The sequence below is a fragment of the Phalacrocorax aristotelis genome, chromosome 4, assembly GCF_949628215.1.
Source record: "Phalacrocorax aristotelis chromosome 4, bGulAri2.1, whole genome shotgun sequence".
In the NCBI taxonomy this organism is placed as follows: domain Eukaryota; kingdom Metazoa; phylum Chordata; class Aves; order Suliformes; family Phalacrocoracidae; genus Phalacrocorax; species Phalacrocorax aristotelis.
Genome location: NC_134279.1, coordinates 47,759,370 through 47,781,156, shown reverse-complemented (window position 1 = coordinate 47,781,156; position 21,787 = coordinate 47,759,370). Strand labels below are relative to the sequence as shown.

The 21,787-nt window shown below is 46.0% G+C and overlaps 2 protein-coding genes across 6 annotated transcripts in view; one reads left to right on the top strand and one right to left on the bottom strand.

Annotated features, from left to right (window-relative positions):
- ENPP6 (ectonucleotide pyrophosphatase/phosphodiesterase 6) overlaps positions 1-3,808 on the top strand; it is a 36,218-nt gene extending 32,410 nt beyond the window's left edge. The window contains exon 8 of the mRNA XM_075091213.1: positions 620-3,808. Within this exon, the coding sequence (XP_074947314.1) occupies positions 620-843 (224 nt within the window). The 3' untranslated portion in view covers positions 844-3,808. The remainder of the gene's footprint in view (positions 1-619) is intronic.
- A 13,676-nt stretch (positions 3,809-17,484) lies between these two features.
- STOX2 (storkhead box 2) overlaps positions 17,485-21,787 on the bottom strand; it is a 148,655-nt gene continuing 144,352 nt past the window's right edge. For all 5 annotated transcript variants that reach the window (XM_075091208.1, XM_075091209.1, XM_075091210.1 and 2 more), the window contains one exon: positions 17,485-21,767. The gene's annotated coding sequence lies outside the window, so the exon portion shown is untranslated. The remainder of the gene's footprint in view (positions 21,768-21,787) is intronic.

Genomic DNA, 21,787 nt, shown 5'->3' with positions numbered 1-21,787 from the left:
TGATTTAATTGCTACAGGGGGACGCTGGGAACGTTTCTAGCTCTATATGTTTTATAGCTGGAGAAACAGGGCAGAGAGATGTGAAGGGATTTGGTCAGCCCTTCTCCAATGTCCCAGCACAGTAACTCTAGCCCTTTGCCCTAGTTTCCAATAATGGCCTAAATTTTTAATTCTATTTGAAATGCATGTATTCTCCTTCTGCTGGAGAATTCAGATTCACTAGCGTGGAGCACTTTCTTTGGGAAGGTTTGCAGTGTACCTCACCTACCTGTCTGATGGGCAGATGCAAAATCCCTGATTTGCATTTCATCAGTGGAAAACACTGCTGAGCACCAGGCTGCGACTGCAGGCAGGAGCAAAAGTAAAGCAGAATGTGCAATACAATTATTTCAGGCTATTAAATCTACCAACCATGCACAGTAAAGTAGCTCCTCTACTTAATTTAGTTAATATTTCTTTTTTAGTTTTTACAATAAATTTGGACTAGAAGTAAAAATAATGAATTAAACCATTTAAAATGTTTTTGCTGAGCTATGTTGCCCCACAGTGCCCTGTGTTTCAGGAGTTGAGCCCCAAGCCATACAACGCCAACTCCTCTCTTTGCCTCTCTCCCCTGCAGATTTCCGACCCAACTTCCGAGCGCCTCCCATCAGATCCGTGGATGTTTACAACATCATGTGCAGGCTGGCAGGCATACAGCCGCTGCCCAACAATGGCTCCTGGTCCAGGGTGGAGTGCATGCTCCGAAACACAGCCCCCTTGGCACGGCTCCCCCCGGGCGGCAGCTGCGCCCTGGCGCTAGCTCTGCTCTCCCTGCTCACTAGGCAGATCTCCTTACTGTGATCCTTGAACAATGTCGGTCAGTGTCACCAGCAACTCCAGCCTTCTCTTTTTTTTTTTTTTTTTAAGTTCTTTATTTGAATAATGACTTCATTAATAGAGTGGTGCCCCCCACTCCTTCATCATGCTCTACCAGGCATGAATCTGACCCATCCTGCTTTTACAGCAGTTACAACATGAAGCCACATTTTGTGCTGCTGTAAACACAGCCAGAAAAGTCGGGGTTGCTACTTGGATTTACAGCACTGGCGATGAGAGCAGAATCCTGGCCAAATATCCACAAAATTTTCTGGCGGGTGCATGTGGGGATCTCTGAACATCCGTCACATCTTACCCCAGCATCTTTAAGTGAGAGGCTCTCCCCGGCTCCTGGTACTGAGGAGCTCAGGCGTAGAGATATTCCTCTGTGCATTTAACTGGGTTCTTTCTGATTCACTCCTTCACCTCCAGCTTCATCACCAGCAGAGCTCCACCTTCTCCTTACAGTGCCAGCCAAGCCCCATCTATACTGACCCATTAGTCAAAGAGCCAAGCGCTTGCTGAGTGATCATAATACTGAGAGAGGTGGATCAGCAGGAGTACAGTGAGAGCATCCTACTTCTCTCAGCCTTTCCCTCTTCATATTCCCCAGAGTGAGCCCTCGCCCTGCACACCTCCAGGGCTGGGATTTCTTCATGGACTGCAGCCGGTGGCGGTGGTTTGGGGGGCGGGGGGTGGGAGCAGGGGGGCAGTGCAGGGCTGGGAAAGGGCAAAACGATAGAAATCCTCCACTTCAAAACCATGAGGAAGGTGAAATGGCATCTGGACACACAGAGTTCAGGAGAAAGTAGGATGAGGAAGCCTGGCATTTAACAGCATCTCTGCTTCTCCTGGTGGAGATGATAATATCATCTGCTCAGGTTTTGGGTTTTTGTACCTGATTGCATTTCCGACGGTTTTTCAAACCTTACTGCTTTTCTACTGGTTCTTGCTCTCCACACCTCTGCCCAGTGAGCAGCACATTCCCTTTATTCTGCAGCAGGGAGAAAGGTCTACACTGATAGACCTCCCACCTTCCCAGTTAATCCTAGCTAATATTTCTGCCATGGGCTATCAAGCCCAAAGTTGTAACAGTAAAGTTAAACAGCAGGAGAGGATGGAGCTGTTGTCGGAGGTAATGCCTCTGAAGATTAAATCAAGTGGATGATGTAATCCTGAAACATCATCATGGCAGATATATTAAATCCCTGAAACACCTGATTTTGCCCCTACTTATTCACTCCAGCGCAGCTATGGATCCACCTTGGGACAATGTTCAACACAGGGCTGGCAGCAAAGCCACCACTGCGGTCTGTTAGCTCAAAAGATTAATTTCACTTAATTGTTAAGTCATCCAGTTGTCACAGTCCTTAGTGTTACACACTAGGTTGGATGGATGTATGGCATGATGGGTCATTAGAGAGGTGTTCTTTCTACATCATTAAATTTCTCCTGTGAAATGAGCTCGTCTAAAACAGGGCTGTAAGGGTCTGATCCTGCAAAGTGTCCTTTCCTCTTCAGGAGGCTGTAGCCTTTGGCAATGCCTTCAGGAGTGCTCAGCGCTTTTTCTGATATACCTCTGAACCAGGAGCTTTCTGTGACAAAGTGCCTTTGGAAGGGTTTAGGTCCCTCCCCATGCAAAACAAACCTCTAGGACTTATTATTCCTGTGGAGCCAGAGTCAAGCACCACCCGGGTATGTGCAGTACAGTGAGTTTCAGGGTCAATGATTACACTGTGGGGGAAAAAACCCACACCAAATTAAACTTGACAAAAGACTTCTGTAATAGCTGTAAAGATTTATGTAATGTGTTTTTGAAGCTCAAGTGAACCATCAAATCAATTGGGAAAGAAAGGAGAAAATCAGTCTTTGTTATTAGACTGTTGAGTATAACAGGCAATTTAGTGCTTTCGAAGCATTTGCAAGTAGCTGTAAAACAAGCACCTATTGTTCAGAGTTCCCTGTTGCTCTTTAATGGACCAGGCTCAATGAATTCACTGGACCATATTTTTAAAGCAGAAAAAATTATCAATATACAAGATAACCAAATGACTAAATTACCAAGTTTTGTTTGAAAGTCAACAGTATAGATAACAGTCAATACCTGCTAATCCCTCCATATCCTGCCATTTTAACTCTTACAGTGAACAGAACCCAAGGTCCTCTTACAGAAGAAAAGATCCTAAAAGTATAATTCAGGTTCTCAGTCATACGAGCAGAAATTGGAAATAACAAATAGGGTCCATTGAGTGGTTCCAGGAATAGGCTACGACACACGAAACCAATGATGATGCCTGGGAGTACCTTGTGTACATTTTTGTCAGTGTCCACGTGCAAATACTGCAGAGTAAATCTTCTGATTGCAGTAGGATTTATTTGACCTTAATGCAAGCGTTGTCTGTATGGCAACACACCTCAAAAGATACTTGATCTGTAAAAGGGAAATTTAACAGTAGACCTACACAAGATGCTCATTAGCTTCAGAACTACAGCTGATTATTTTTTGAGAAGTGCATCTTTCTTCCTCAGAAATGTTGTACTGCTGAATCAGTTCACATTCTCATTCAAAAATCAAGTGTCTTGACTCACCTATTTTTTCTGTATACTTTGCAATGGAGGTGGGTGTATTTTAAAACCTGTTTCTGAATGATGTTTTTATACAATGACTGATTGTGAATGAGTGAATAATTCTAAGAATGGTGTTAGAAAAAAAAAATGCATCGTTTTGTAAATACTGTAAGGTTTTGGAAAAAAAAAAACCAAAACACCAACCTCAAACACCCCTGTAACACCTTGCCTTTCTTGTTTGAGTGCTGCAAAGTGTGATAAACAGTGTTTGAAGCTCATGCTGATTAATCATCAGAAAGATGAATGATAACATTGTTTAGAAATGGCAAAGTTGTCAACATGTATATTAGGGACTTTAAATACATCACATGAGATACTGTAACTTGTATACGTAGTCCCTTTTTCCAGCCGTATTTCAATATTTTACCTTTTGAACACCCATCCAGGGACATGTAATTCACACTAGCAAATGGACATGACAAAACATTTTGCTCTCCTGAGAGGTGAGTCTTGGATGCTCTCTGCAGACCCACTTCTCCAAGCCCATCTTGTTACCGTCACATCAGCTGCTTGCACAGAAGTCAGGTGCAGCATCACTGGTACCAGGGTTTGGCTGGATCCCCCACAGCACACCCTGCTTCCTGGCATGGGGCAGTGCAAATGGCAACAAGACCTCAAAAACCAACACAAAGGAAGGGCCTCAAGGGCAAGGGGCCCTACTCCCGCTTTAAGCTTCACAAACCAAAAACAATGTTCATGGAACAGACTGATTTAATAGAAGTGAGTCTCCAAACCTACTCAGTGGAATTTATCTTGTTTTCCTGACATTAACTGACCACAGGGTAGGGAGGGGACAACGGAGGAGATGCAAAGTCCAGGAAAGCAGCGCAGGTGTACCAACAAGTCCTTTATTTCGCAGCAGGACTACCTTTGAACTGGCAACACTGCCAAGGTCTGCCCAGAGATGCTCCCCCGTGTGTCCCATGAATATGGGTCCCACAAAAAGGAGGGTGCTGAGGGACTGCCTGCATGGGGACAGCGTGGGTGTCAGTCTCAGTCAGCTCCCCGTAGTGGTGCCAAAAATGGCAGTTTCTCACCTAAATAAGTTAAGCCTTTCATATCAGTGAGCTTGTCAGCCAGGTAAGTGGTACAACTGGCCAGGGCTCGACGGACGAGCCCTCCAGCATCCCTGGGGATGCAGCCCGCTTTGCCCACACAGACTGCAGCCTCACAGAGGCACTTTCCCATCGTCCTGGATGCTGGCCAGAGTCCTCCACAAGTACCTGGACCTACAACTCAGGGGTGAATCAAGAGATTTTTTGTGGTGCTGGCCACCTTCCTTGTTTCCTAACTGCTCAGTAGAAGTCAAAACAGCCGTCAGACATTAAGTGCCACACCTCAGGAGGAAATGCAGACCAAATGAACTCTGGACACCATGAAGGGAAAGGCATTGGAAAAGGTCCATGTAACATTTCCCCCTCCTCCTTTTCCCTCTAAGGCTGCGGCAAGAGGGCAGGTGGCTGCAAATAAAATGTGAGTTTTTAAAGAAAACATGGCCTAATGAAGAGAAAAGTTTGAAAGCCTCCATTCTAGCATAATGAGTCTTTAAGAGCTGTTCTGAAGGACAACTTTCACCTATATGGAAAAATGCTTTTTGTGTAGGTGCTGAAACACTTTTATGTTGGATAAAGTTATTGTGGCGTGCTCAAAAATAAGAACATTTCAGAACTTCAGTTGACTGGCCACCATAGTCCTCAGTCTTCATAGAGATATTTATTGCCATATAAATTAGTCTGATAAAACTTGAATTATATGGAAGTCACTAGAGACTTGCAAACTGGTATAACATTATCCCAAATCTGGCAGCTCTGTATCAATGACACAGTTTCTGCTCTACCAGCCTGATTCCATCAGAAAATGACTGCGAGCTGCCGGCAGACCTGCCCTAGTCTCTCCCTAACCCTGCCTGGAGCCTATTCGGTGGCCCCCCTGTCCCTGGTACTAGGCAAATGCCTCGAAGCCACACTGCCACACTGAAACCACACCACCACACCGCAAGACCACCTTTTTCCATGGCTTCTACCCATTTCCTGGCTGGCTGGGGAGTGTCACCCACTGGGTGTGCAGATAAGCTCTCACTCTGGGGCAGAAGACATCAATCAGCAGCAGCACTACCGAACTAAGCGTTTTTATTCTGTCAGCTTGACAGGCTGAGGAAAGGAGGCAGCAGCTGGCCCCTCGCTGGGGGAAAGGCACTGTGGGGCCTGGAAGGGGAGATGGCAGAATCCAAGAATGTCCTGAGTTGGAAGGGACCCACAAGGATCATCAAGTTCAACTCCTGTCCCTGCAAAGGACAATCCCAAAATTCACACCATAACTATGAGGCTGCTGTCCAAGTGCTTTCTGAATATCATCAGGCTTGGTGCCATGACTGCCTCCATGGGGAGCCTGTTCCAGTGCTCCACCGCCCTCTCGGTGAAGGACCTTTTCCTAGTATCCAGCCTAACCCTCCCCTGGCACATCTTCCTGCCATTCTCTCGGGTCCTGTCATCGGTCACAGAGAGAGGAGATCAGCGCCTGCCCCTCCTCCTCCCCTTGTGAGGAACCTGCAGACCGCGATGAGGTCTCCCCTCAGTCTCCTCTTTTCTAGGCTGAACAAACCAAGTGACTTTAGCCGCTTCTCATACAGTTTCTCCTCTAAACCCTTCACCAACTTCGTGGCCCTCCTCTGGACACTCTCGAGTAGCTTTGTACCCCTAATGCACTGTGGCACCCAAAACCACACCCAGCACTCGAGGTGAGGCTGCACCAGCGCGGAGCAGAGTGGGACAATCCCCTCCCTCGACCGGCTGCAATGCAGTGCTTGATGGCCCCCAGGACTCGGTTGGCCCTCTTGGATGCCAGGGCACACTGGTGGCTCATGTTCAACTTGCCATCGACCAGAACCCCCAGGCCCCTCTCTGCAGAGCTGCTCTCCAGCCTCTCGTTCCCCAGTATGTCTGTACATCCAGGGCTGCCGTGCCCCAGGTGCACAATCCGGCACTTGCCCTTGTTAAACTGGATACGGTTGGTGATTGCCCAGATCTCCGGTCTGTCCAGGTCCCGCTGCAGGGGCCCTCTGCCCTCGGGAGTGTCAACAGCGACCTCCCCTCACGCTGCTTTTGTGGCCTTATTTGCCGCTTTTTTCGGCGCGGACGGCCGGCGGGGCTTGCCGGGGCCCCCGGTGGGGGGGTGGGGTCTGTGGGCGGGACCCCCGGGCGACCCCGGGCCGGCCCGGCAGCGCCCCCTGGCGGCCGCCCGGCGCGGCACAGGCAGCCGTAGGGCCGGGGCGCCCCCCGCCCTCCTGTCAGAGGAGGGGAGAAAAACGCCGCGTTCCCGCAAAAAACTGGGGTGATTTGGGGGGGGGGGGGGGGGGGGGGGGGGCCCGAAGAAATCAGTAAATTTTAGACAGGGGCGTTGTAGCAAGCAAAGCAAGAATTAGGACTTCTCTTTCGTTCTGTGTTTCTCAATTTTTTTTCTTTCTCCCCTTTAATGCTCTTTCTGTTATACCTTAGTTTATGGCTGATTCTCCCTCCCACAGCACCAAGACCCCCCAAAAACCTGCTGCCTCCGTGCAGTTTCCTGAGTGAGCCTCCTACCTGCTTCTGCCCTAATTTCAATAGGAGCATCAGTGGCCTCAGAGACACGTGGGTGTTTACGTGGCCCTTAATGATCCTTGACAGGAATCAGCTGGATATACTTCCAAATACAGAGGATTTGGGCTGCATCTAGAGCTGCTTTTGTTGTTATTAAAGCCTGGTCCCACTAGTGGGAAAAAAATATGTATGCAAAAGAGGGAGCAGAGAGCATCTGGGATGGGCAACGCAACTCCTTGCTCTGCTACTCGTTCTCACTCGCAGCTTCGCTCTCAGTTAACCGTGGCACCCTCCAGCTAGATAGCCCCAGCAGTGCTGCTCAGGAGGACCCTGAGCCTTCGTCGTCTCAGGGGGGCTCTGATTAAAGCAATAAAAGACAGCAAGGAAACAGCGAGGAGGGCTGAGGAGAGTGGGCTGAGGTGGGGGAGACGCAGTGCTCACCTCTCACACTGGCACGATCAGGGCTGAGCTGAGCTGAGCTCTGAGGAGCAGCAGCAAACAAGGCGTTTTAATATCAGGATTGTAACAGCCTTTGGGAGTGAGGGGCACCGGCATGTGCACAGGAGCTGCCGCTGGGCCACGTACCAAGGGGTCATAGGCAGCTGCCCCAAACATCAGTATCCTCCGCCAGGACCATGTGGGCATCCCCCGCATGACCAGTTTTCTGTGACTGCGGGAATGGGCACTAATGGCTCTTGAGCAGCCTTCTGTTGTTCTCGAGAAATTAATAATATGTTAAAACATTACTCAGCACTTACATATATTGTTTCGTGAATATTAATTAAGCCTCCAAATCAGCTGGACACACTGGCATTGCTTTTTTGCCAGATAGAAAACGGGAGGCCGGGGCAGCACTGGCCATTGCAAAGGCTGTGGCACGCAGGCAGGTTTGCGGGGGATCAGCTGCAATCCCTGCCGATCACCTGGCCGACCTGCTGCTCACACCAGGCTGCCTCCATGTGAGGGCTCCTGGCCACTGCATGTAAATGTATATAACAGAGCCACGTGTCCATAACAGGCAGTTTCAGCCTTTCTTCAGTGGTCCAATGTGCTGCTCACCCTATGGTGCTAAAAACAGCCCGTACGTTGGCAACCCCTGTTTTGTCCTCCCCTATTCAGGTTGGCTTTGCCCCCACAGGCCATGGCCATAAAAAGTGACTCAGGAGGGGCCTGTTTCAGATTTCTGAGAGGAGCTTCCCACTCTCTACATGAACCCTGGGCAGAAGGAGGCTCTGACAAATTCAAAATCAATTTTTAAAAAGTGCTTATTTGCCTGTCCATCCATCCACCTTGTAAACCTCTCTCTCCCTTGCTATTTCTTCCATGTCTTCCTCATATTGGTGTGGCTTTTGGGGGCAAGACTTTGTTTCTGTGTTTGCCAGAGTAGGTAGCACTGTGGTTTTCAGCTCACAGCTCACTGATTGTCCCGAGCATATGGGGGCGTGGGAGAGGGGTAACCTCGGCCAGCCACATCCTGTGTGCCCCACACACATCTCAGCTGAGAAGATGCTGTAAGAGAGAGGGAAGGCACCCCTTGTCCAGCCATAGAGGGCTGCTCTGAGCATGGATTTAATAAGGAAATCACTCTGGGCTTAAAAATAAGGTTTTAAAACATCCTTCCCATAGCAGCTGTGAAGGAGGACAAAAAAAAAAAAAGCTTTAATGTCTTTTAAAGTGGAATTCAAGGACTTTATGAGCTGGATCATACAACCTTCTTGCCTACACCGCTGTGGGAGCTGGATGGGATGACCTGGAAGGTCCTCTCCTGCCCTAATCTCATATGTTTCCTTAAAAGAACAGTTTTGAGAAAGACAAATAACTTTTTTTAATTTTCTCTAAACAGACTAAAATGGAGAGAGTCCTGAGCTTTCTCATTGCATTTCATACAGCCTCTTCCTGCAAGAACAAATGGGATGAACAAACACAAGTCCCACTGAGAAGAAGATATTTAATAGCCATGATGTGGGGAGCTTCCCAGCAACAGGAAGACTGTTATATGCAGAAATAGCTGAATGCAGCCTGTAAAGGCCCAGCAATTAATCACGCATTTGAAGAAATACGACACATAGAGGCTGGATTTTAAATGCTCGCTGCTCCAGTTTAGACAGTGACAAATTAAGGCCCATACAAAAGCAGGTGTGATTCTTGACAAAGCCCTCTGAGGGCAATTAAAAATGGGAAACCAGATGGTAAATGTGCAGATGTGACAGCTAGAGCAGCTTAAGAAATTAATACAAAGGAGGAGGATGGAGGAATTAATGGCATAGGAGCTGAGGCAAATGAAACAGGACCTACTCTCCAAAGGGGGTTCCTCCGTGGCAGGTGAAGCGCCTCATCATGTAGGACAGGCAAAGCTGTGAGAGCCATGTGTCCTTGCTGCCCTGGAGAACTGCCCTGGGACTGCCACGGCCAGGCTCCAAACAAAGCCCCCTCTGAAGGACCCCACAAACCACAGGAGCTGCTGCCCCATGCATCCCACAGCTTCCCCCAGTACCAGGAGGAAAGCTGCATTTGGGGATGTCTGAATCTGATGGCATGGGCACCTCTGAAAATGCCAGTGGTACCCCATGATGGAAAAGGCAAGCAGCTGAGATCAAGGATGGATTTTCCCAAATCAGCTCCAATGAGTACCAGGTCTGCTCATCATCCAACAGGCAATTTCCACCCAGGTTTCACATGGGGTACTTCATCATTCCCAATCAGTTCATGGTCTTCAGCTCTCACTGTTCTGAGTCAGTCAAGAAAATTGTTATTCTTCCCACTGAAAACACATAATTCGGATACAAGTCAAACTATGAAGGATTTGTAATTTGCTGTTAGGGTTACCATTTAGGAAGTGTTAGCAGATTTATAAATAGGGCCATGAAAACAAACTATGAATCGGTGCAAGCTGGAGCTCATCATCCCATTTGGAAAAGGATACCACCATGATTGTCATCACAATTTTTCCATGCTGCTCCTCCCACATTTACCCCTACTCTGTCTCTCTCCACACATCCAGTGGGTGTGAGGTATCACCAGGGTAGCATTTTGCAGAAGTTACCTTCTACCCAAGTGCAGGCTAGGGGACTGGTCCCAGCTGCCTCACCAAAGTCTGTTCTTCAGAGTAATTTGTTGCTACAAATCTCTTTCCTGCTGTGAATTATATGGACTTTTTCTCAGAAAAAGTTGTTGACACAGATCGCTATAGATGACTTGTTTAGTCTTTCTCTCCTCTTGTCCATAGGGAAGGACTGCTTCTGCTAACCTTAAGCTTTGGCATACAAAATCCTCCTGGGAAGCTGAATGCAACAGTGTTGCATATGAAGCTGCTGATAACATAGGAGAGTGGACAAGGTCTTTACCACTTTCAACCTCTAAATAAAAAGAAAAAAATCTCTAGTGATGAGCTGCTCAGCCCCTCGCCTGTCTCTGTGAAGCTGAGTATTTAAGCCACGTCTTTCCTGAAAAAAATAATCTTTCTTTATTTTTTGGCCCTATTTCCAGCATGGTGTTGATGAAGCATTGGAAATTTTTATGTAAAAAGGGTTCTCTTGCTGCATAACCCCCACTAGCCTTGCTATTTGTCACCAGTGTGGGTAGTGACAGCCCTAACAGTGCTGTCCTAGCCAGCATGTCAAGTAATAAAGCAGGTGGGTAGCTTCACCGTGGGAAATACCCTTTGACAGTGGCTTTATGCTTGAGCATAGGTAGTCAGCGCAGCACAGAGACCCTGTTTGGCCTAACAGCTTTCATATAAAAAGCTGCATCCTAAGACTGAATAATTTATCTTATAATGAGTTCAGCATCTAGGGCCTTGGTCAGGGAGGAGGGCCTCAGAGGGCCAGTGCCAAACCCAGCCACAAGAAGCAGTTCTCACCAAAAATCCTGCAAGGGTGGGAAGGAGGCAACCAGAGAGAGCCATGAATACAGCCTGAGGCTGTACTGAGCACACAAACAGCAGCTGCAGGCAGAGACGGTCTCAGCCAGTGCTTTTCTTCTGTTTGAAGGGACGGGAATGGTCTAATTTGGAGCTGACAGTAGGTAACCAAAGAGGAGAAAAAAGATGAATCTTATGTAATGACCTGAAACTGTTCTGCAACCCCCCTCCAATTCCCCATGACAACCACGGCTAGAAACAGAGATGCTGCCAAGTGATGTTTAAGGTTTTCATATTCCAGTGTGGTAAATAGAACCAGCACCAAAACTTCCTGCCTCCAAGAAGGGTCATGGGAAGAAGCAATTGCTTGTTGCTTATCCATCTCCCTCCTGTAATCTGTTGTGTCTGGAGGTTGCTGCCATGTGCAAACATCTGGGATGCATCATGGACCTTCTCCTGCTGCAGAGAGGAGACGGTTATTTGGATGCAAACTTAGCTTGGAGGCACGCTGCAGTCTTTACAAGGGAACAAACAGCAAGTTATTGCACGTACGATAGGAATGGAGGGAAAGAAGGGAGAAGGTTTTATTCCAAGACGAAAGTGAGAGCCTTGAGGGTGTGCAAAACCTTCACAAGCAGAAACCTCCCACACACGGGGAGGGGGAAGGCTGATGGGTTGAGACAAGCAATTAAGAATTGTGTTTTAGGGGGCTGCCTGAGCAGAGGGGAATACTGCCAGGAGCACCTTGCTGGTTTTGCAAACTGTGACTTGTTCCTACCTCAAGGGTGAAAGGCATCAAGTTGTTCGTCAGGCCAGAAGTTTACCGGAAAAAAGGAGGGCTATTGCATCTGGGCAGCAGAGAGGAGAAGCACCCGTGGCAATGCTGCCAGGCAGGCCCTGCCGGGATCCCTCTCCATCCCTTCCCGCAGCGCTTTTTCCAGAATCCCACTTCACCTGTGAATGGGGCACCTCCCAGTGGAGCCAGCCCTGGCTGCCAGTGGCAGCACTGCATCCTGGCTCCTGGCTCAGCATCGCCCAGGGACACCAATCCTTACAACACACCACAGACACAGGTCAGAATATTCCAGTATCGATTGCTCTTTATTTTAGGCCTGTAAAACCACGAAGGCAGGCACATGTAGTTCCCCACCTCAGCTGGCTTTTGGGAGCACAGGATCCTTCAACCTCCATGTAACATGAAGATTTTTTTCTTCTGTCTTCAACTGACATCTTTCTTGTCCAACTCCTGGTCCCAGCAGGGACTCCCCTGCTACTGAAGTACACCCTCATATTCCTCTGCCCTCCTTGATTTTTCCTCCTTGTCTTAGTGAAATCTCTCAAGTTTTAGTTTTTAAGCCCTGATACTCCAATTCCCTTGTTCTCCTTCTGGGGAAATACACCCACTCTCCTTCTCTTCCCCTCAAATAGCAGAGGCTCCAATCCAGAAGAAATCTGGGCAGAAGCTGATGTCCTGCTGACCCCTCTGTTCATGGAGACCCACACCAGGGTTGCACCACTGTCTGCATAATCCATGGCACAAGGCAGCAATCATGAGACACAGAATTCACACACTACATGTCAGTATAGTCTAGAGATTATTTTCTTATCTTTTACCAAAAAATAAATGCCAGCCGTCTTCTTTTTTAGCCTGACCTGTGGGACTAACTCAGTCGCCTTGCTCTCTCTTGAGACTGAAGCTGGTGGTCTCGACCGGCTGGACCTGATGATTAGTTAGCCCAGATACTAATCCAGTGTCAAAAAGGCAGCTTCCTCCTCAGCAACATCCCAAGTGATTCATTTTTAGAAAGATAAACAGTTCTGAAATCTGCAATGGTCTAAATATTTTAAGGCAATAGTCTTTTATTAGCTCTGGTTCAAGGAAAATCCACTCATCTCCAGATGAACATTTTAAATGCAGCAAAACAGCTTTTCAAAACTGTTTGTCCTTCTGTAAGGCTTTTGTTTTATGGTGGGTTTGGGTTTTTTTGTTGTTGTTTTGTTTTTTGTTTTAGCTTCTATAATCAAAAATAAGAGGGTTTCTAATTTTTTTTTTTTTCTGTACAAGCTGTGATTTGGTGAAACTAGTATCTCCTCTATAACAGTGAAGCATGAGAAATACTGTCTCTCCATACTGGCTTACAGGTAATAACAAAACCGTAACAGGTGAAGCATCTACCTTTAAGGAGGAACATAAATGTATTGGCTGCCTTAGGTCTGTGGACTCTTGAGTTTCTTCATCGTGAATGAGTAATAAATATCCAGGGTCCGCTGGTGACTACTTACAAATAAAACACTATGGTTGGAAGATAAAATTACTTTTTTCAGAAGTAAGTGGGAAGGCGAAGACGGGATGCTAGTACTGCCCATGATGCTGTGGAGGGCTCCCAGGGGGCTGCCAGCCTGCCGGGTGCGGGAGCCAAGGGATGGCAGAGCAACAACAGAGCTGAGGAGCTTTTCAGGTTTCCTTTCATACCATGTTCTTCCCCTCCGCGAGACAAGGCAGGCAGCCCGGGCTCTGATCCGGGTCCCACTGTGGGCTTTGCACCACTGTTTCTCAGGCTGGTGCACTTCCACCATGACGGACAAAGTGGCCCCTGCGCCCCTCATCCTCGTGGTCCCTCCCCCGGCTGATGCTTCTGCTGCAGACCTCAGCTGACAGCAAGACCTCTGCCTCAACCTGAAGTTTCCTGGAAAGTTTCAGGCAAGGTGCCTTAGCACTCCTTTAGAAGAGAAAAAAATATGTTCTATTGTCTCTATTTAAAGAAAAAAAAAATAAGTAAAATAAAAGTGATTACTCTTTTACGGAGAAGCTCTGCCAGGGCCATGCCTTGGATCAGGATTACAGCTGGCCTGGTTGCAAGCATCTGAAAATCATCACCGGCTTGTGTCCAGCAGAAGCACGTTAAACTGTGGCAGCTGGATGCTAAATAGGACTCCTCTGGCAGGTTCACTTTGGGCCCGAGCCAGAGGGAAGCACTAAACTGGACAGAGGAGAGCCTCTCCCCCCGTGGCCTCCCCGTGCTGGGGCCCCATGGCTCGACAGGGAGGGAGCCAAGACCTGGGGTTTGGTTGAAGGTGACGGGTGGGCTGGGCAACTGGCTGCACGGAGCAGCAGCGTGGAGGGGCAGCATTCACCCGCCGTAGCCATTAAGGCAAACACCCTTCCCTGCTGTCCCCGTCACTGCCCACAACACTGAGGCACACTCAGCTCTGAGCTTTGCACTTCTGAGTCCTCAAGTTTGCAACTTTGACGGCTGCTCCTGGCAGTCACTGCCCAGTGGTAGAGGTGTAGTGGTGCGCTTGCGGAGGAGACCACAGCTACGTAGCGATGGCAGGTTCCAGGTATGTGGGACACGGGATATGGTTTGCATTCAAATCCCTTCAATGCACAAGCTGCCCTGTAGAATTAACTGCCTGAGTCCTTATTTTCCAAAAATCCAGCTAATAGGACCCAGAAGGATGTTCAGGGATGGGGCTGAGCTGGGTCCGGGAGGAGGGAGATCCCGCCTGTGCACCTTTTGGTGGATGCAGTGACACAGCAGGCAGGCAGGAGGGGGGACATCCCCAAAGCTTAGTCTAGGGACACCAATGGCCCCAGCTTCCATCTATAGGCTGCTCTGAATTGTCCCCTCCGTAAGGTTTGCTTTCTTTCTTAACCACAGAGGTACCCAAGGAGATTTGTAGGCTAAAGTTAGACTTTGTGAATACCCCTGCTAGGTAGTAGCATACAAATTAAGTGTAATTCATTTAAAAGATGTCACTTGCCAGGGCTGGTTATCCATACAGTTTCCAGACCAGAGCTGGCTCACAAGCTACCCGCCAGAGTGCAAGGAGAGCACATTCATGGCTGTTTGCACCCATGGGCGTGGGCAGACCCAGCGAAGCAGTGGTCCCCATGCTACCGTTGCAGCTTCCTGCCAGATTGACCCTCTTTGGCACTTATTAGAGAATTTTCCCAGTCCAATTTTACCAGGGACAAGCAGAGGGACGAGAGAGAGGCAAAGAACTCAAAACAAAAGGCTCCAGGTTTCCCTAAGAAAGACAGAAAGGAAACAGAGTACATAACTATTTTAGTGTACGCACAGACATATACATGCTGGTAGATTTATTTACTGTGTTTGCTTACTTTCAAATAGCTGGCAGCATAGGGTTACATTTTCTGTGCTTATTAGGATGAGAGATAAGAGAAAAAGATTTTAAAAAAGCACACTTGGGATTCCCTGGTCCCACCCCCCATTCATCACTACTGTCAGAGTTGGGCTAAAAACCCCTTTATTAAACCTGAGGACCTAAAGGCATAGGAGGAAGTTGCTTACAAAGGCAAGCTCGGCCATCCCAACACAAAACCACTGGCAGCTATCAAAGTCCCGGCATCTTTTGACTCTGCTACAAAACCCTTCATGTACCAGCTGCAGTGAACAGGAGTGCCAGAGCAGTGGGCTCCCTCCTTGCAGTTTAGGAAAGGCTAGTAAGTCAGCGTCATCTTCCTTGTAGCCATCCTGGGAAGCACAGCTGGGTATTTTTATGATTGCTTTTCTAAGCATTTACCTGGGGCTTTGCTTGGTGCCCTGAGGAAGACAAATGTGACCTGTTGCTCTAGGGTTGTTTTGAGTATTGGGTCTCCCCTTTGAGCCCCCAAAGCACAAAGATGCTACATGATCAAAAAGAGGAGGAGGGGAGGGGATGAGAGGGGAGGGAAGGGGAGGAGAGGGAGAGGGAAAGGGAGAGGACGGGAACTAGAAGTGGGGGCATATTTATACTCTAAACTTCTTTAAGATCACAAGTCTGCAATAGCATGGCTTGAAGGGAAGTGCTCACAGGAGTGCCTGTCCTGAAGTGGTTGATAACCTTTTCTTCTTTGATGAGCGGGGAGAGCAAAAAAGAGAGAAGGTAGTAGAAAAGTGGAGAAAAGACACTATAGGATTCAGATGACATTTTGAGAGGGCAGGGTGAGAAAAGGGGCCGACATCTCATGTCAAGTAATGCATGGGGAAAAAAAACCCAACCTGAAGGAGAATAAATGTCAAAAAGGAGCAGAAGAGGAGCGGATTCTGAGCAATGGAAAACAAAGATAAAATGGAAGAAGGGCATTATAGAAAGTAAGTTGGGAGGAAAAAACCAGGCCCTAAAGAACCAGCTGAGAGGCTGATGGAAAAAGGGAAAGTCTGGATATGGGAAGTCAGGAGGACAACTTCCAAAAATGTTACCTTACAGATGTAAGGTGTCTGTAGATACAGAGGGATGGAAATCTGCTGTTTTGACTCAGTGCTCTCAGCAGAAAGGCACGATCCAACAGCAGAATAGTTCTTCAGCCAAGCAGTGGCCCTAGACATTTTAAGTATGTTATAGACCACGTTTCACCAAAAAGATGTTGCCTGCTTAAGATTTTCAGTGTTCCTATCAGCAAAGTATAAAGAGAATTCAAGCCAAGCTCCTAAGCAAGTTTTAAGGTTCAAGTTTTGATGGGTTTGGACGAGAGCAACTCCTTTCTAGATAATGACCGGCCTCATCTATCACCTAAAATATGAGCCACCATCAGGACAGAAACAGAAACACAGATCTCTGTGAGGGGGAAACAGTGCTTGCAAACTTCTCCAGCAATACTGAAAAGGTGTTTAAAGCCTGATTCTGACCACCACCCAAAATTGCCTCTGCCTGTGCAAGGCACTAGGTCAGTGCTACCATAAAGCCCTAACCAAACTTTGGCTTTTTCTCACCTTATAATTCAAAATACACGATTTTAAGGAGATGGATTACAAAGGGAGGAGATGGATGAAGGGGAACCAGCAAAGACTAGAAATAGCTTAGCAGTAGTATGTGCCAATACCAGGTGACAAGCCAAGGTGCTTATGACAGCACCTGCTTCTGACAGATGCTGCTGTTTTTTATCTTGTAAATCTTGTAAATACTCATAGCTGACCTTGGCAGACAGCCATTCTCAAGGCAAAACTCTGGCAAAGCTCCTGGACCCTAAACCGCCTCAAAATCTTCTTCCAGATGGTGGCAGAGGGCAAGAAAATGTCACCTGCATGTTACATTGCCCACTTGGGCCTTTCCAATCAGCTGCTCTCAAAGCATGGAAAAAAGACTGAATGATTTTTTGAAGAATGTGAAAAAACCTCCTTGCTAGAGCCCCTTCTCTCGGGTATGTGCGGCAGGTCCTCCTTTGGCTCACGAAGATGGAGAAGAGAGAAGAGGGACCTGACACCTGTTGCTCTTGGCATTGGGATGCCCTAAGGGACTTCTTATTTCCTGGAGCTCGGGTGCATCTCAGCTGGGCACTCACGCAGTCGGTGGGGATCACGCTCCCTCTGCACCCATCGCCTCTACGTCCAATCCAAACCGGGATGTTTCAAAATCAGTGAACTTGCTCCTCTGCGCTCTCTTACTAGAATGGCTCACAGACCTTTTATGAAGCATACATGAGCTCAGCACGCTGTAACAACCCTTGGTTTTCTGAGACTTCTGGTTTGTTGTGCAAGGTTTCCTAAGTGAGGGAGGGAAAGAGCATGTTAAATGGAAATGTATGTTCGTTCTCTAAAAACCACTGATGGGTGCAAAGAATCCACTTAAAACATATAACCAAATGTTATTTAATATCTTAAAAAGTAACACAATCCAAAATGGATATTTCACACAACACTACATAAACAACATGAACACAATATTACCATATGGAGGGACTTTCAAATATAGACTTACAAAAATCCCTGTCCTTTTTTTTTTTCCTTTAAATTATTATACTAAGCATGACAAGTAATCATCATTTACAATATGGTACACTGACACAATAAAAACCATGTTACAAATGTGCTGTTATAAATCAGTAACGTTAGGGAAGACATTTCATGAACTGTAATTATTTCATATGAAATACTATACAATATAAACAGAACATCCATCTTGGATGACCTTTACAGCAACCAGAGACCAAGTAATTTTTAAATTTTTTTTTCAGTGCAAACACATTTATACAAGGCAGTCTTGGCTGCAAAACTCCCTTCTAACATACAGTAAGTCCCACTTGCATTTATTAACTCATTTAAACCTAATGCAACAGCCACATTCAGTCACTCACAGAAAATTACCTGCAGAATTACGATCCCTTTAAACTTAAAGTCTCCTCCACATATAAAAGTAACATCTGTGCCAATTACTCCAAGGGCCCTTTCATACTGCTGGGTGGGTGGGTATCCTTTGGGTGGCTCTAACACCTGCTATACTACACGAGGGCAGCGTACCGCACGGAAAATCACCCTTCCGAGGCGCGAAACGCGTGGCGGCTGTCACACATCCCGGCCGTGCGGCTGTGCGTTTCACCAGGGATTCAACCCCGGCTGCCCTTCCAGAGCCAGGTGCGTGCGTGTGGCCTCCTGCTCCTTCTCTGCATTTAGTGTCTTGGGGGGTGGTGGGGGAAGGAACACGGAAACCCTCAGCTCAGAACTGAGCTTCAATGGAGTTAACGACCCATTCCCATCTCCGCCGGATCCGTGGGAGGTCAGGGGAGTTACGCCAGATTTACACCCGCGTAACCGAAACCAACGTTTAGAGCGCCGCTATGAAAGCAGCGTGGTAGTCCCGTTTTCTTCTAGCACCAGCTTGGCTTTCGGTGGGTCTGCTGCATGCTTCTCATGCAGCAACGATGCACTTTACTTATGCTGGGGGGAACATTTTAGATATATACCTTTTCTTTTTTAAAAGAATTTTGTAAAAAATAGAACATTTCTCTCTAATACTGTACAGTTTTCTTCAGAAGAGCAAAGAGAATTGTAAACTGTGGGTGTGACACCAGATTAAGAGTGCTATTTGCTTTCTCAGCAGAGCAATCTGAACAACAACTGTGCTGGAAAAAGCTCTGTGAAATGTATTTGAAAAACAAATTTTTAATTAAAATAACTGTTTCTAAAACCACCGCTGTCAGTACTCCTATGTCTGAAAACTGATTGTTTTTGGCACTGCTAACCCAAGTCTCTGCAGGACTGCAAAGGAGTTTCTCTCTTGCTTAAACAAACTGAATGCATCAAAAGAATAATTTCAGAGTGGAAACACGAAACACTTTGGTTAACTATTAAACTTATTCCAATGACTTTAAGAAAGAAACTGGTTAATAAATTAGCCCGCAGACTCTTAGCCTTTGTTATTTTTTTTTCACTGTGCCTGGATGTAAAAGAGGGTCAGTGAACTCTGCCTACTTCACAGACTCGGAGGCTCAGTTGGTACCAGTGCTTCAAGGCCCTCAGGCAAAAACACGTGATTTAAGTGCAGTGTTTGTTATCTGTTTTTACGATGGCCTCTGAATGAATACTGGTTTGCTTGTTCTCCTTTCTAAAACCAACTACTGCTGGCAAGCAGTTAGGCCATGGTTTTCATTAAAATATTTGTTTTCCAACACATCTTACTTTTTAAAGTTGAGTGAATATTGTTTTGCGTATTACGGACATTTTACAGTGGTGCAGAGAGTCAAAGGGCAAATGATTTCTTATGATTTTTAACAGAAATACTTAAACTGGCAAAATTAGCTCAACTGATGATTGTATATTAATTTACATCAGGATAACGGTACTAGGTTTGCTGAAAGAGGTGTTCGTAAATCAGGACTCGTATATAAATGTGATCTGCTTAGGTTCAACTGCCACTTTCTTCCTTTGGTTTTTGGAAAAATCTTTCTTCCCTCTTGAAAGGTGGCTTGCTGCAGCTGGCTACTTTTCAAAAGCCAGCTTCGTTTTTCTTGGAAACTCGCCCACGTTCTTTGAACAATAGGCGCATACCTTGAGTAGGGACCCTAATACTGCTCCCAGCCAAGTCAATTAAAGGCTGTTGGTAATTTCTATAGGAGCAAGTGTTTCAGATGCACACAATCTAGAGAAGAGTGTGCGTATTGTTAAAGGAAGAGCTGTTTTAACACCCTTGCCAGCTCAGAGAAACTATGACCTGATATGTTGACAAAGATGGAGGCAGAATAGGGCCCGAAGTATTTGAAGGCTGCCAAGAAAATACCCAGAGTGTCTTCTGTTAAACCCCAAACTGTCAATCATATTTCACAGACTGTAGATGTTCCTAATTTGCTAAATTGCAAATACATTTTCAAGTTCTACCAGGCAGAGATTTTAGCAGTAACTGGGGAGAGGATGGAAGGTTTCAGCCTCCCTTTCACTCTTATCCCAATTATGCAGCCTTGTCAAAGTCTTTAAGTGACTCATCTGAAAGCCAGATTTTTAATATTGTAGAAGGAAATTGTGGCAATGGAAACACGATGACTTCATATGCAAGCATTGACACAAGAGAACGCCATGACCTAATGCTTCAAAATTTTTAACCTTGCTTTGTACAATACACTTTTCATGTTGCTGCATTTCATCAAATTCATGGAGGTAGTTATATGTGTAAAAAAATTACCATAAAATCAACATGTTGTATTATAATAATACATATTAAGTGTGCAAAATGCCGACAGATTTGTGTTGACCCTTTACAGTTGAACACAACACAGATTCAACCTAATCTAACTCTGTAAACCTTTAAATTGATACATTAGAAGAAGAATGATAGATAAGCAACCATGTAATACAAGGCTATGATTTCATCAAAGGATTAGGGTGACAGAAAGCACTCAAGCTCCACTCTCGTGGTTTTGTTACCAGAACCTCAAGATGGAATTTCCTTATATTCCATTGTTGATTTTAAAAGGAGAGAGAGAGAAAAAAAGAGGATTCAAGATTAGAACGTTTCTATTTGAAACTTCTGTTTACATTCCATATTCCAAGAGTCACATTAATATTCGTACAATGCCATGTCAACATTAATATGACATTTATGTTGTCTGCTGGTTTCTGGGAACTTTAGGAGATAACATACTATACAGTTTACAGGTATGTATTATCGTATTTCGTTGGAGTTATGTCTTCTGTACAACCAGCTGCCTGCATAAATTCTGATTAGTTTATGACAAACATATTTCCCCCAGAGGTGAAATCTGTTTTTGCTGTTCACATTTTAATACTGCTGTTAGTACTTCAGATCATCACTGTATATTTTTCTATTGTTTCGACATTTTTATTTACTGAACCAATACATACTACTGATGTCAGAGCTCGTCTCAGAAACAAAATCAGTCAGCCACTGCATAGTATATGACAATTCCCCACAAAAACTCTGACTCTACAGTTTGCATGGAATAAGTACGGCTGGAGTTACATATTGAATAATAAGATGCATCATGCAAAGCATTATATGGTAATTAGAGCACATCTTGGAAGGTATGATAAGGCAGAAGGCTAAAGGCCAAGTGACTCTGATAACCAACCAAAAGCACAATAATTTCCTTTATGTGCACTGAAAGGTCTTATTGCTCCTATGAAATGGAAATTACACACTGAAACCAAGGAAAACAGACCTGTGCATTGACCGGGTGTCCTTGACAGAACTGGAAACCGACTGCGTCCAGAGTTAGAAAGCTGTTTTATAAGTAAATTAACTATATCCAACTGTGTAACATAAGGCTGAATCGTCAGTAAAGACTTCTGATGACAATATAGAACATGAGTGAAGCTCAAATGACTTTGCGTACAGAGTAATACATGTCACCAGAACTTGATGAAGATACTGTTTTTTAATATGTACAGTTGGGTTTCATACCTGTGTACTACAAGAGCTAGACAATGTAAACGTCCCTTTTCTAGGCAACAATTTGGGCTGCTGAACATTTTAGCATCTTTGTTATTCTTCCACCAATTCCGTTCTGATAGAAAAAAAAAAAAAAAAAGAGGGTTAAATTTGAAGTCAATTTGTTGCGCTACCAGGTTGCATGAGTAACAGAGCAGAACGTGACCCTATACCTAAAAATTACTCTTGGAGTTTAACTATCCTT